Source organism: Ursus arctos, unplaced genomic scaffold (genome assembly GCF_023065955.2).
Source record: "Ursus arctos isolate Adak ecotype North America unplaced genomic scaffold, UrsArc2.0 scaffold_32, whole genome shotgun sequence".
NCBI classification, from domain to species: domain Eukaryota; kingdom Metazoa; phylum Chordata; class Mammalia; order Carnivora; family Ursidae; genus Ursus; species Ursus arctos.
In genome coordinates, this window is record NW_026623008.1 from 21319137 (window position 1) to 21334034 (window position 14898).

At 47.3% G+C, this 14898-nt stretch overlaps 2 protein-coding genes and 1 non-coding gene across 9 annotated transcripts in view; 1 reads left to right on the forward strand and 2 right to left on the reverse strand.

The window, feature by feature from the left end:
- Window positions 1–6792, reverse strand: part of MECR (mitochondrial trans-2-enoyl-CoA reductase) — a 30161-nt gene extending 23369 nt beyond the window's left edge. The window contains exon 1 of one of the 3 annotated variants that reach the window (XM_026516850.4): window positions 6552–6792. In XM_026516850.4, coding sequence (XP_026372635.3) covers window positions 6552–6727 — 176 coding nt within the window. In that variant the 5' untranslated portion in view covers window positions 6728–6792. The remainder of the gene's footprint in view (window positions 1–6551) is intronic. The other 2 variants (XM_026516853.4, XM_026516852.4) reach the window with 2 other exon arrangements.
- LOC113268624 (U6 spliceosomal RNA) lies at window positions 4568–4674 on the reverse strand. The gene has a single exon (XR_003321162.1). It is a non-coding gene; the product is annotated as a U6 spliceosomal RNA (small nuclear RNA).
- Window positions 6793–13684: 6892 nt separating the features above from the next.
- The window catches only part of PTPRU (protein tyrosine phosphatase receptor type U), a 77847-nt gene continuing 76633 nt past the window's right edge, over window positions 13685–14898 (forward strand). For 3 of the 5 annotated variants that reach the window (XM_048221920.2, XM_057305273.1, XM_044390480.3), the window contains exon 1: window positions 13702–13886. In XM_048221920.2, the coding sequence (XP_048077877.1) occupies window positions 13814–13886 (73 nt within the window). In that variant the 5' untranslated portion in view covers window positions 13702–13813. Of the gene's footprint in view, window positions 13887–14898 lie in introns of all 5 variants that reach the window. The other 2 variants (XM_048221919.2, XM_026516849.4) reach the window with 1 other exon arrangement.

Here is a 14898-nt window from a genome sequence, read left to right on the forward strand (position 1 = left end):
CCTCAAACTGATCAATACCATTTTGAGCAGAAAGAACAGGCAGGGAGAGACTGTCATGGGCCACAGAGACTTTCTCACCCTGCTCATTACAGAGAGTCAAGAATGTGTCCACCACAGGGCACTGGGTGAAGGTATCCTACTTCTTATGTGGCTTTCTCCAGTCTGTCTGCAATCCCCATGGTCACGAACAAGCTTCATTCTGTGGTTTGGTGAAATGCCTCCTGTGCTGGGTACATTGTCCAGAGATTTGATTAATAATTAATAAGCAGGGCACACTGGGAATTGTGGAAGAATGAAGTTCTTTGGCTCACAGCTTTGTAATAGCTCACCCCCCAGCAGGGGTGGTTGGCAGCCTCAGTTGGTGGGGTTCTAAAGGAGTCCTGGGCTCTCAGGGAAAGCTCCTTTTCCCAAGCCAAGCTCCAACACTCCATGTCTCTTGGTGTGCTAGGCACACTCACTTGCCTCCCTGTGCCTCTTCTGGCTTCCCTGCCTCAAAGTAATCTTGCCCTCTCACCATTCAGGACTGCTGGCACTTCAGTACAATCATTTTGAAGAAAGGAATTAGAGACTTAGAGGAACTTCTGGAAGTTTCTACATAGGGTTGGCAAAGAAACCCTCTCTCTACATTCTCAATCCCCTGCTTTCTCTCAATTAAGATTACCAGTAAGCTTGTAAGCCCTATAATATTCTGCAGCTGCTGACAGCAGGAAACTTGCCTGAAGGGAGCTGAAGAGTCTGCTGCTTCGTTTGCTGAGACCTAACCTTGTTGATCCACAGAACAAGACTGGGCCACAGCAGGGGGATCGAGTCCCTGTCTGCAGCTGCTTTTGTCTCTTTGACAAGTGCAAAGATGACCATGCATCCCCTGCCTGGTGGGCTGATAATTATGATACCAACCAGGAGCAAAGGGGGCCCTTGGTGAAATTTTGTACCCAGGACCCCTGATTTCTAGTCGCAGCACTGCTCCCTGGAGTTAGCTAAAACCACCAGTGGCAGGCAGGCAGTCCAATGTCTACTTAGTTTCACAGCTGTCAGAGCTGGACAACTGCTAGATCAAAGAGCATTCAGTCTCATATCCACTCCTGTGGCTGCAGGATTATGTGGAGAAGGATGTTAAGGCCTCACCTTGTCTCGGCAGGAAAAAGTGTCGCTTGGGGAGAATGGGGTAAAGAGGTGTATGGGTTTTGAGTTATATAGAAAATGAAGCCAGATGATCTGTCATTGGCACAGAAGACAGGTTGGGGGGAGAGACAGCATGTGTGCCCATCTTTATCACTGCTGACTTTGGTCAACTCCTTCATTTTCTCAAAGAGTAACTGAAAAGACTGGAGACTGGAGTGATTTCCTCACTCTAACAATGAATGGCAGAGTGGGGACCAGAACCCAGGCCAGTGCCCTTGTGGGTGGGTCCTCAGTGACACATCCCGAGCCACAGAGTAACCTCATGGCATCTGCGCTTTCCTTTCTCACTCCCTCCAGAGTGGACAGGGTCTGGAGTCACATCAGAGAACTGCAGCAGCTGCTAGGAGGGCCAGACAAGTATAATAACCTGGGGGTTGCACTGGTTCAGGGGGGTGGTGTAGCTCTCCTCCCACACACTACCAACATAGGGGAAACTCCTATCTGCTGTATGATACCTCAGAGTATCACCCTCAGGTTTTGGGTAAGTCCGCAGCCTAGTGTGAAGTCCACAGGGAAGGTAACATACAGATGTTACAGGATGTGGAGTCCAGCTTGAGTTTGAGTCATGTGATCTCAAGCTAGTCCCCTTGGAGCCTGATGCAGCTGACACCTCCCTCAAGGATCACATACTGAGTGCATGGTAGGCACTCGATAAATATTTGCTAATCAGACACACCAGGTTTTCTCTTCCCTCTGGGCTTTTACACATGTAGGGGTCTCTGCTTGGAACATTTCTCACTTTCCTCATATACTGCCCACCTGATCTCCTGGAGGACTCAACCTAGACCTCGTGCCTTCAGCGAAAGCATTCTGACTGCTCTGAGGGGTTTAGGTACCCTTCTTCTGGGTGTCCAAAGCAGTCTAAACATATCCTAATATGGCACTTGTCTCACTGGGCTATGGTCACCCATCTCCTGGATGTGGGTGTGAGTTCCTTAAGGGCAAAGACCACAGATTACTCACCTCTGCATCCCCAGTCCTGCCTTGCACATAGTAGGCCCTCGAAGAATAACTCCTGGCTAACTTACTAAATCAATGAGTTCCATTCCCTCCTCCTTCAATTAATGACCACAATGAAGGGCTCCAGGAGACAAATGAACAAAATCCAAGTTCTCAACAGAGTGCCAAACAAAAATCCTGTGTTTTTTTTTTTTTTCAAGTATAATAATTCTGGTTTAAAAACCAAGTCACCTGCATAGGGTTTTGGTTGTAAACACTGACATCAACTGTAAAAAGAAGTCCCCTGAGAGTAAACAGTGTCCTACAGTGAGGACTCACAACCCACACCACCTGGGTCCTCACTACCTGCTCTCCCAAATTCCATCTGTTTAAGACAGAATGCGGTTCTCCCAGGGTTTCACAGCTTCATTCCACTTTGTGCTAGAAGCAGGCAGGTGAGAAAGCCGTGATGACCAGGTGCTATTTTATCAAAGCTTCAGGATCTTGAAAAGGGGATCGGACAGAGAATAACATTCCTACCATCTTACCCAGGGTGGGGCTGCCCTTCCTAAGAAGGGTAAAGACTTGGGGTCACCTGAATGGCTTATAATTTTCCCTTTCCTTTTGACCTATCTTCTTCCCCATTTTATATGCTATCTCATTCTCAAAAAACATTTGAGATAATTGTCATTGTTTCTTCAGGTCTATAGCAAGGACTTTTATTAAAGAAGGGACTTCCTAGTTATATGATCTTGGGCAAGTGACTTCCAAGCTTATTAAGCCTCAGTTCCCTTATCTGTAAAATGGGGATAATAATGACCAAACTGGATTTTTGTGATTTTTAAATTCCATAATATATGTGGAGAACTTGGCCAAATGCCTGCCACATAATAGGGGCACAGTAAATGAAAGCTGTGTTTACCATAAGACCCAGAGAATGGCAAAGGGGACTTCCAGGAACAAAAGGAAAGAAGCCATTGGAGTTTCCAGGAACTACCTGATAGAGAATCCAGAACTCTGCACAAGGGGTAGGGGCATGGGGACCTCTGAAATTTCTAGTTTGTAAGTCTCCCAAGTTTGTCGTTTTCTCCTGCAGGCCTACTTCATTTAGATCAGTAGTTCAATCCTTTAAATGAAAAAGGCCTAAGTGCTTATTTGGAGAGTTCATTTTGGGGGGAAGAGAAAAAAACTCTAGGGAATGGGGGAACAAGGTTTAGGAGAGAGACTAGCTGAAATGTTTGGGGGCCAACAGGAATGAAGAGAAGGACATTCAGAGATCCCTGGAAGTCTCATTCTGAGGAGTTCTGCAACCCCTCAGACCCGAGCAGACCGTTCCTCGTTCCCTCCCTGCTGTTCACAGTGCAAGTACCACAAACTATGCCAGTTTGGGGAACACTCTGCTCAGACTCCGAGTGGTTCCATGACCCTGCCTGGTGTAACCTGATCCACACACCCAGTCACTGGCATATTTAAAGGACACCTGATTCTTTCTGTGAGAACATGGTTACGCTAAACCTCCGAAGACATGAGTACAAAGAGAATCCCAGCCTCTGGCTTCAGTCCATACACAAACAAGTCAAGTTGCCTGAATCTGGGTCAGGAGGGAAAGCCACTCTTCTGGGGCAGAGGGAGAATTACTGCCTGCCTAACAGTCTGTATCCACAAGGGCAATGGTTCTCAACCCTGGTCAGGGCATCAGAATCTCTTGGGGAGTTTGAAAAAACACAGATGTTCAGGGCCATCCTAGACCTACTAAATACCGCAGGGGAAGTGCCTGGGAATATGGAGTAAAAGTGCCATAGGTGACCACGGCGTAAAGTCAAGGTTGAGGAATGCTGCATGAAGGTATCATGTTTTGAACTTCTGGGAAATTACTAGGGTTCCACATAAAGAGACAAGAGAGCTCTCTTTTTTCCCTAAGTGGCATCTGCTACCATACCAGTCTGTTCCAGATTCCCTGGCTCTCCAAGAGGAGGGAACCAATCAAGAGGCAACTGCACTCAGCTGCCTAACCTTCCCAGGCCTTTCCAAAGGGTCCCATCCTCATCACCACAGAACTCAATAATTAAAAAAAAAACCACTTCTTATAGAAATTAGATTCATAATTAACATTTTTGGAGCACTTGTTTTGTGGCAGTTCCTGTACCAATCAACTAGAAGCCTCTGAGAGTGGCACCACGTCATTCCCATTTGGGGTGCATTCCTGGAAAACGGTGTTCATCAGAGCTTTACCAACTCATTACAGCACAGTCCTCAGGGACAGGTCTTCCCAACACAGTGATCATTACCTATGATTAACATACAAGTTGAGGGTTACTGACTGATGTGTCTTCTCGATATTTTCTCGCAGTGGATGTGGCTAGGGTGAGTGCATGACCCTGAATTTAACTGAGGCTTATCTCCTCCAGCTGTCAAAACAGCTGGCTTGAAATTTTTTTTTTTAAGGAAAAATATGGAATGCCTCATGAATTTGCATGTCATCCCTGAGCAGGGATCATGCTAATCTTCTCTGTATTGTTCTACTTTTAGCGTATGTGTTGCTGAAGAGAGCACTCTGGCCTGTATTTCAGCCATAAAAATAATTCCATGTTTGCCTATCCTTTGCAAAACAATCAAACCATTTGCTGGGAATCAGAGAGGTGTAAACAAGGGACTGTGGGAGAGTATGCAGGTGCTTTTTGGTAGAGAGCATTAGATTGATCTCAGCTATTTAGCACTATACTGTGTCCATGTTTAAAGATGATATAACTGAGGCTCAGAGAACTTCAGTAACTTGCCAAACACGGAGAGCTAGGACGGGGTAAGGACTGGACTCCAAGTCTGATTCCCAGACTAGTGCTTTTGCCTTAGCTCCAATAGAGTGACCCCACTAGCCCTTCTGAATGGTTACAGTCACTTATGTGCAGATTTATAATGGTTGACAATTCACATACTGTTTTTATCAACCACACGCAAAAATCATGGATTAAGATCCGACAGAATTTTAGGAGAAAATATTCATAGAAGTAATGAGGGCTCAGAGGGGCTGAGTGACTTGTCTAAGATCAAAGAGCTACTAAGAGCTGGAGTCTGTATTTGATCTTAGTAAGGCTCCAAAACAGGAACTATTTTAACTGGCTAAAGATATATGTAGTGTGATAGAGAGGAAATCACATAAAATAGGTGAAGAAACTATGGATTCCTATCCCTGTTCCAATCCTTATTAGCTATATCACTTTGGACAAGTCCCTTCTCGTCTTCTGCAAACTGAAAACAATGGTCTCCCACCTACTTTCTGGTGAAGTGAAGGTTCAAATGGACATAAAAGCATTCAGAAAATACTCTCCAAATAATAGTAATAATAATAATAATAGAGCCTAGGAACTCTGGCAAATCAGTAAGACCTGGGTTTAAATTTCAACTCTGCCACTAACTGCCTGTATAACCCTGGGCAAGTGATCTTACCTCTCTTACACCTCAGTTTTCTCATTGGCAAAATGGGGCTAAATCAAGTACATTCCCCAAAAGTGATGATTAAATGAGAACATCCATTTGGACATATCCATTTTGTGCCTGACACATAATACCCGGTCAATAAAAGTCATTGAGGGATAAATGGATAAAGAAAATGTGGTATACACATGTATAGTGGCCTGTATATATATAAAGTAGTGGAATAATGTCCATAATAAAGTTATATATTAGATATATAAAATAATGGAATATTATTCAGCCATAAAAAAGAATGAAATCTTGCCACTTGAGACAACATGGATGGATGCTGAGGGCATTATTCTACCTTACGTAAGTCTGACAAATAAAGACCAATACTGAATGATCTCACTTCCATGTGTAATCTAAACAAACAGGGTGTGTGCGTGCGCGTCTCTGTGTGTGTGTGTTTCGGCGTAGGTGCCAAATGGGTGAAGGAGTCAAAAAGTACAAACTTCCTTTCATAAAATAAGCAAATCATGGGGACCTAACGTACAGCTTGGCAATTACAGTTAGTAATACTGTACTGCATGTTTGAGAGTTGCTAAGAGAGTATATCTGGAAAGTTCTCATCAGGAGAAAAAATAATTCTGTATCTATGTATGGTGGTGACAGATATTAACTGGACTTACTGTGGCAATCATTTCGCAATATATACAAATATCGACTCATCATGTTGTATACCTAAATCTAATATAATATTGTATGTCAACTGTATCTCAAAAAAAAAAAAAAGGTTAGCGACTATTACCGTCATAATTGTGCCTCCCCGGCTTTTACTACCTGAAGTACCGACTTTCTAAGCTACCCAACGCGCCCTGGGCTCTGTTTGGGTCTCGTTATTCTCTGCCTTCTTCCTCCACCCGCTCCCTCCTTCATCAGACCCCTTCCTCCACAGCGCGTTTTAACCCCCTCCAGGAACCCCTGGCCCTTGGCCCCGTTTCGGCGCCGTCTCTTACTCGACGACCTTGGCTGGGTCCCCGTGGTGCCCATAGACCAGCGCCCGCACCCGGGAGCGCTCGGCAGATGCGGAGTAGGGGGCGGCGGCAAACCCGCCGCGGTCCCAAGCGGGGAACAGCTCGCGCCGCAGCCGCGACCGGGTTCGCGCCCTCACCAGCACGCCGCAGCCCCACATGCTTCCCCCAGACAGCTCCGAGCCGGACAGCGCGCCTACGTCATCGGCCTGCGTCCGCGCGCCTGCGCCCCGCCTCCCTCCCCGCCCCGTCGCGTGACCACGCCCCTTGCTCTTTTTAAAAGGTCGTCCCCTTCCTCCGCTGCCCGCGCGGTGGCGCTTCGGGAGACTGCGCGGGGCGGGGCGTGAGATGGGGAAGTTGGAAGTACCGGAGGGAGTCTCGGAAAATCCGAACGGGTCAAGTTGTTCTTCCAAGTAGGAGCGTTTGAGACCGGGCAAGAGCTGTGTCTACAGTCTACGATTTGGTGTTTGATTTGGGGGAAGTCATTTACCGTTCCCTGACCTCAGTTTTTTCTTCTCCCCACCGTTTATTGAATGCTCACTGTGCAAGACCTTTTAAGACATCACCTCATTTATTCCCTGCTATCCTGTTAACAGCATAGGGAAGCAAAGTTTACTTCCCTACCACTGAATAGAGTAGATTTAAGTTGATGTGGAGGCAAGAGTACCGGGCTTGGAGCTAGAAGATTTAGGTTCAACTCCTAGTCTTGCTGCTTTCTAGCTTGGCCACCTTGGGCTAGTGTCTGAAGCTTCAAGCTCTGTTCTCATGGGGACAGTGGGGGACAATATACCTCCTTCAAAATTGTGGCGAGGATTGGATGAAACAATAGAATAACGTTGTGGACAGAAGAGCACATTGTAAAATGCTAAGTATGTTCAGATATAAAGGAGGGATCACGAGGAGGGCCCCCTCTCAAAATGTTTACAGTGTAGAAGGGATTTAGTGGGACAATGGAAGTGCTTTGTAAGAAGATGTAGCCCAGTAAAGACACTAGATCATATTTTTAGTGGAGGTGAGACATGAACATAGCTAAAACCCTAGTTGGTAGAGTAGGACAGAGGGCACTGTTGGAGTCTGAAGGAGAAAGGTGCTCTGGAAGGAGCCAGGGTGGAGACGGGGGTTCTTGCAGGAGGTACTATTGGAGGCTGCCCCACTCAAAATCTTCGGTGTGCATAAAAATCACCTGAGGTCCCATCTCGAGCCTACTGAATTAGAATTTGGGGGACAGGTCCAGGAATCTACAATTCCTACACGCTTTCAGGAATATTCTAATGCAGGTGGCCCAGGAAACAGGCTTAGACAAACACTGAGCCAGGACTTTGAAGAATAAGGAAGAGTTCCTTTCTCTAGATTTTATTGACCCAAAGCCTGCCAGCTCAAAGCCTTTTCTCTGAGGAAGAGAAGAAAGCAAAGTGCTGTGACGAAAGCTGCAGGTGGTTGGATTTTGGCAAAACTGGCTTTGAGCCTTGGCTCTGCCATTTTCCAGCCATCTAATTTCGGACAAGTCACAGACTCTCTGTGTCTTCATTTCCTTATCCTTAAAATGAAGGAAATAATGGTATTTGTTTCAAAGCTGTTGTGAAAATCAAGTGAGCTATTATTCACTTGAAGCATTTAGCACAATGCTTGGCACGTGAAAGCATTTGATAAATGTTATTAGGTTATTGTGATGATTAGATGGGAAATATCATATGTAAAACACTCAGACTAGGGTCTGGCTCGTACTATGTGCTCAAAAAAATGTTTATACCTGTTTTTATTATTAGAGAAAGTAGATGTCCCACAATGGCGGAAAGACTTGGTCCCACACTTGATGTGAGTGCCCGTGTGCATGAGCACACACACACACACGCACACACACTACCCAGTTTTGCTTACCTTCTGACACACAGATCTACTTCTGTTGAAGACTCTCTAGGTGACACTGAGATGTTGACATTATCTTCTCTACCAAATTGGCTCTTCTGAAGTCCCTGGACAGGCTGGCTGGAAAGCCTGGAGAATCATCTTATAGGTGTTCCTCCTGGAGGCTGGACTTAGTCCCCTGTTCATCCCAATAGCCCCCACTTTCAGTCCAGGATATCAACTGTGTTAGCAGCCTTCTTCCTAACTGAAATCCTCTCCCCTCTCTTTCCCTCCTGTTCCCTTCTTTCTCAGGCCTCCAGAATGATTTTTTTTTAAAAGATTTTATTTATTTATTCGACAGAGAGAGACAGCCAGCGAGAGAGGGAACACAAGCAGGGGGAGTGGGAGAGGAAGAAGCAGGCTCATAGCGGAAGAGCCTGATGTGGGACTCGATCCCGTAAAGCCGGGATCACGCCCTGAGCCGAAGGCAGACGATTAACCGCTGTGCCACCCAGGCGCCCCCCAGAATGATTTTTTTAAAAAAATATTTTATTTTTAAGTAAGCTGTATACTCAACATGGGGCTGGAACTTATAACCTTAAGATCAAGAGTCACATGTTTTACCAACTAAGTCACCCAGACACCTCCAGAATGATTTTTTTTAAACAGAAAGATCAGATTTTGTCTTGTCCTTGCTTAAAGTCCTTCTGTGACTCTCCAATACTTAGATCCAGTAGTCACAGTTCTTTGTAGAACACCATGAACTATTGACGTGTTAAACTTAAAAGTGTAAAAAACAAAACAAAACAAAATTAAACTGATTCTATACTAACTTTACCATTCTCTTGCACAACTGCCACATGCTAAAAGTGTATGGAGGAAAAGCACCTTAAAACAAAGAAAATTCTATTCAGTGTAATTAAGTTACCTTCTTGCAAGTTAGAAAAAGATGGCTGTAGTTTTAATCCAGTGGCAGAACCCCTCAGCTTCGCTTGAGAAGCACCCGGGTTTCCCCAGGGGCATTGTTGGAGAACGACTGGTTGAGGGGTTCAAGTCCAGTTTTCGTGGCCTTGTATTCTGAGTCCCACACTGTTTTTATCTCCTGCTATGAGACTGTGCATAGCCCATGATCCAATAGCACCTGATACCTTTCCGAGCAATTCCGTCTTGTGCCTTTATTCACATTGCTTCTTCTGCCTGAAATGTTCTTCCAGCCTTGCCTGCCTGGGAAACTCCAGGTTCAGATATCATTTCTTTGATATTGTTTTCCAGCTCCCTGGGCTGAGTCAACCTTTGCTGCCTTTGTGTTTTCTCTGAATTGGTGTTATGGCCTTTAGGACACGGTTCCTTATTTATTTACATGTCCAATTCCCCCCCCTCCCTGGGACAAGAGTGGGTCACGTTTGGCACATCTCCATGACACCAGCACCCAATATGGGGCCTGGCCCAGGGTAGGTGTCATAAATATTCCATGAGTTGAAAGTAATTGAATTTCCTCACGGCCTGGCCCTGTCTGCGGTGCTGTCTCCTTTCCCCCTAGATTTGGGCGGGTCACTCCAGGCCACTCAAGGCTACTAGAAGTCTGTGATCTTTTTCAAGTGAAGCAGAACAGTCTCTGTTCATCTGCGCACCTGTTGCACGTGTTCTCCTTCTCCCTCCATGACCGGCTCTGCCCTGTAGTCTTCTCCTGCACAAAGAACAAAGGGGGTGTAGAGTTGGTCAGGTCTAGGTTTGAATCCTGGGCCCACCCTTTACTAGTTTTGTGGGTAAGTGGACAAGTGCTGCACACATTCTGAGCCCCAGTGTCCACATACCAAAAAATGGAATCAATGGTAAACTGTCAGGAAGCTCTCACAGGAGTTGTCTGCAAACAGCATCACCCTGGGTTGTTTCTTCTGTTCACTGGATTTCTCTCCTTGAGTTTCTTATTCTGGCTGGTCCTTCCTGTCTTTTCCCTCTCCAACATCTGTTTCTTCTCCATCACCTTTTTTCTTGCTTCTGACTTTCTCCCTGTGATTCTCACTCTAATTCTCTGTCTCCTTGGCCCTTCCCCAGCTCAGCATGTTGCCCATCAGGGCTCACAAGAGAGAGGACCAAGAGTCCAGAAGCCCTCCACCCTGCCCCCTCCAGGCACGGGCCAACCTCACGGGTGCCACCCTTGGTGAGGGGGCAGCCTGCAAGGGATGCAGTGCACAGGGAGGACCTAGATAGACCTGGACCCCCCAGGCTCTGTCCGGTGTCACTGGCCACTAGTTAGATCCATCTGCCCATGGGTCCCTCTGTTTCCACAGTCTGTTCTCCACTTGGCTCATCTGAAGACTTAAAAAAAAAAAAGGGATTTTACTCTTCTGTTTAATACTCCAATAGCTTCTTTCTGCCCTTAGGGTTTAACCCAAAGCCCCATAGTGTCTTGCATGCCCTGCAAATCCTGCTGGCCTCTCCGGTTGCACCTGGCTTCCCTTTACTCCTCACTCCATTCCAGCCACCCTGGCCTGGCTGTTCCTCAAAAGCACCAGCTCCTGCTTTTGCACAGGCTGTCCCCTCTGGCCGCAGCGACCCTCCCCACTGATTTGCTGGCTCCTTCTCTTACTTCGGGTCCCAGCTCAAATATACCACATCACTTACTCAGGAAATCCCTCCTGGATCTCCTTAACTTGAGTAGGATCCCCCCCTAATTATTTATCACAAAATTCCTTCCATTTTCTTTAGACTGTCATATACAACTCAGGTTGTATATGACATATTTTGCATGTTTGCTGTTGGTCTTTTCCCTGAGACTGTAAGCCTCATCAGGGCAAAGACCGTGTCTATCTGGATTCATTCATTTATCCATTCGGTATTTTTTGAGCATCAACTACATGTGAGACACCAAGCTCTGGGATACAAGACGAAATCCTTGCCCTTAGGGAACCCATGTTCTGGGTGGGTGGGTAAGAAAAATAATGACTATGTCACATGGTAGGTGCTCTGTTTTAAAGCCTCTGGGTGGCTCAGTCAGTTAAGCGTCTGCTTTCTGCTCAGGTCATGATCCCAGAGTCCTGGGATTGAGTTCCTTATCGGGCTCCCTGCTCAGAGGGGATTCTGCCTCTCCCTCTGCTCATGCTCATTCTCTCTCGCTTTCTCTCGCAAAAATAAATAAAATCTTAAAAAAACCCAAAACAAATAAATAAAACTGCAATAATCTCTTCCCCACCCCTCACTGTTTCTCCCTCCATTTCTCTGGCATATCTCTGTCCCAGGTAACAGAAGCCGTGATTTATCACTGTCTCATGTACCAGAGAATTTGCTTGTATGGCTGTTTATTGTTCTTGTTTTCCCACTGGAACGTAAGCTCCATGAAGGTAGGAATTTTGGTCTGTTTTATATTTCTGCCTTGGCTTAGAGGAATGATTGAATGAATGAATCACCATCTGGTATTTGTTAATTTGCTCCAGATGGGAGGCAGTCTCAGCCTCCATTCAAGTAAAGCCAGATGGCCTTGACTCAAAACCTGGTACCACTACATACTAATGCACAACCTTGGAAAAGTCACCTCTCTGTACCTCAATTTCCTCAACTGTGTAATGGGAGTAATAAATAATAGTGGTGAGGCTTAAAGGAGTCCATGTGAGTAAACACATAGAAAGCGTCTGGACATAGTAATGGACAACAAGTTTAACATCATTGTACAAGGGCCGGTATTGGGTAGAGGCCCAGATATACTTAACCTGTGTAGCCAGAGGTAGCCAAGGACCGAGGAGAATTAGTGACAGAGGCAGACTTTGTGGCATGAAAAGGAATAATTTTCTAAAAGCCAGCATGAATTCACTATCATAGTTAAAGATTTCAACACTCCTCTGTCAGAAATGGACAGAATCGGTGGAAAATAAGTAGGGACATAGCTGAACTCAACAACACCATCAATCATAGACACCCGTAGACTATGCCATCCGACGACAGCAGAATACACATTCCTCTCAAGCTTATGTGGGCTATTCACCAAGAGAGACCACATTCTGGCCATAAGACACATCTTAACTTTAAAAGACTAGAACTTGTACAATGTTTGCCCTCAGACCCCAGTAGAATTAAACTAGAACTCTATAACAGAAAGGTAGCTGTAAAACCCCAAATGACTCGGAGATTAAATAACACATGGATCAGGGGCACCGGGGTGTCTCAGTTGGTTGAGTGTCTGACTCTTGGTTTTGGCTCAGGTCATGATTTTAGGGTTGTGAGATCAAGCCCCTCATTAGGCTCTGCACTTAGTATGGAGTGTGCTTGGGGTTCTCTCCCTTCCTTTCCTTCTGTCCCTCCCCCCTGCAAGTGCACCCTTTCTCTCTCTCTCAGATAAATAAATAAATAAATAAATAAATAAATAAATAAATAAAGTCTTAAAAAATAACACCTAGATCAAAGAAAAAATGTTGAGAAATAAAAAAACATTTAAAACTCAATGAAAATGAAAATAAAACTTATAAAAATTTATGGGATGCAGCAAAAGCAGTGCTTAGAGGGAAATTTATAGCAGTGAATGCATATATTAGAAAGGAAGAAATATCTAAAATCAATCAGCTAAGCTTCTACCTTAGGAAACTAGAAAAAAGAAAGCAAATTAAATCCAAAGGAAGCAAAAGAAAGAAAAAATTAGAGCAGAAATCAGTGGAATTGAAAACAGGAAATCAGAAGAGAAAAATCAACTCCACCAAAAGCTGGTTCTTTGAAAACATCAATAAATCAATAAGCCTCTCATCAGGCTAAGAAAAGGAGAGAAGACATAAATTACTAATAGCAGAAATAAAAGAGGGTCCATCACTACAGATCCCATGGATATTAAAAGGACAATAAAGGAATATTATGAACAACTTTAAAACCCAGGGTTTCCAAAGACCCAACCATTTGGCTTTGGTAAGTGATGAGCACTCTGTCCTTGGAGGTATGCATGACTGTATTTGGAGGGACCTAGGAAGGAGGGGATTCAAGCAGCGAAGGCGACAGAGAAGCAGGATGTCTTTGGGTCTCTGTCCCCGAGAGTGCTGTGCCAGAGTTAAGTGTGGGCAGTGAGCGTGCTGGCTTGAGAATGTCGGTGCTGGGTGAATGTAGAGGCAGGTGGGCCTCAAGGCCCCGCCCGGGACCCCTTAGAGGGCGTGCAGGAGTGGGGGAGGGGCGCGCCCGGGCAGTCGGAGATCGGACCGGCTGCAGCGCGCGCGGCTGCCAGCAGGGGGCGCCGCGAGACCGCAGAACCCGCGGCCGGGCCTGACGTCAGCGCCCCGCTTGCTTGGGCTCCCGCTCTGGACTCGGCGCCAGTCCCGCTCAGCGCCGCGCCGCTTCGCTCCGGCTCTGGCTCGCCTCGGGCTGGGCTCGGCTCGGGCTCTGGCGGCGGCACCCCCTGCGCCGGGCCCCGGGGCAGGCGGCGGCGCACCATGGTCCGCGCCCAGGCTCTGGTCCTGGCGCTCACCTTCCAGCTCTGCGCGCCAGAGACCGAGACTCCGGCAGGTAAGCGCGCGTCGGTCGGACCAAGCTTGCCCCGCGGAGCCCCCGGGGCCCGTGGCGTAGCTCTCAAAAAAGTGTAAGTATTAGGTGGCCGGGCGTTCCGAGCCTGCCTCCTGTGTGTGACCGAGTGTTAGATGTGCGAGCGGTGCTCAGGGTGTTGTGTGTCTGCGAATGTTGTGTGTCCATGAGTTATGTGTGCATGAAAAGGTGCTGTGTGTGTTGTGCGTCTCCGAGTGTGTTGGGGTGAATGTTGTGTGCATCGAGGCATTGGGTGTGCACTGTCTTGTGCGCCTGCCAGTGTGTAGTGTTTGTGCGGCCAAGTAGGGTGTGTGTGTGTGCATCTGAGTTTGGTTGTGTGGCCGGAGTTGTATCTGCGAATGTGTTGCATTTGTTTGCATTTTGTATGTCGTGGCAGGGAGTGCTGCCTGTTGTGTGTCCGCGAATGTGCTGTGTGTTTGTGTTATGCGTGTGACCGGGAGTGCTCTGTGGATTCTGCCCGCGTGTGGATCGGGGAACGCGTGTGTGGTGTGTGTGCTTGTGAGGTCCGTGTACGTGTGTGAAGGCGTGGGAACGGGTCCGGAACGTGTGTGTCCGTGCGCTGTGTGCGCGATGTGTACGTGTGGGAGTGTCTGGGGTTGGTGGTGTGCGCCGCCGGGGGTTGCGTGGGTCCGAGTGAATGCCAAGTGTGCCGGGAATGCGTGTGTAGGAGCGTGTCTGGAGCGGATGTGAGTGTGTGAGTGTGTCCGTGCGTGCTGGCTGCGTGTCCAGGAATGTTGCGAGTGTGGTGCGCGCCTGGGCGGTGGCCGAGTGTGTGCCCGGGGGCCCTGGGGCCGCCCGAGGGGGCGGTGTCAGGGTTGTGTGTGTGTGTATGTGTGTGCGCCCCGCGTGTGTTTGTGTGTGGCGCGCGGGCCCGGAACAAGTTGTCGCGGCGGCGCCCCCTCCCCTCCCGAGTCGGGCCGGGCCTGAGGCTCGGGAGGGAGAAAGGGGGCCCCGCGGCCGCGGACTCCGACATGTC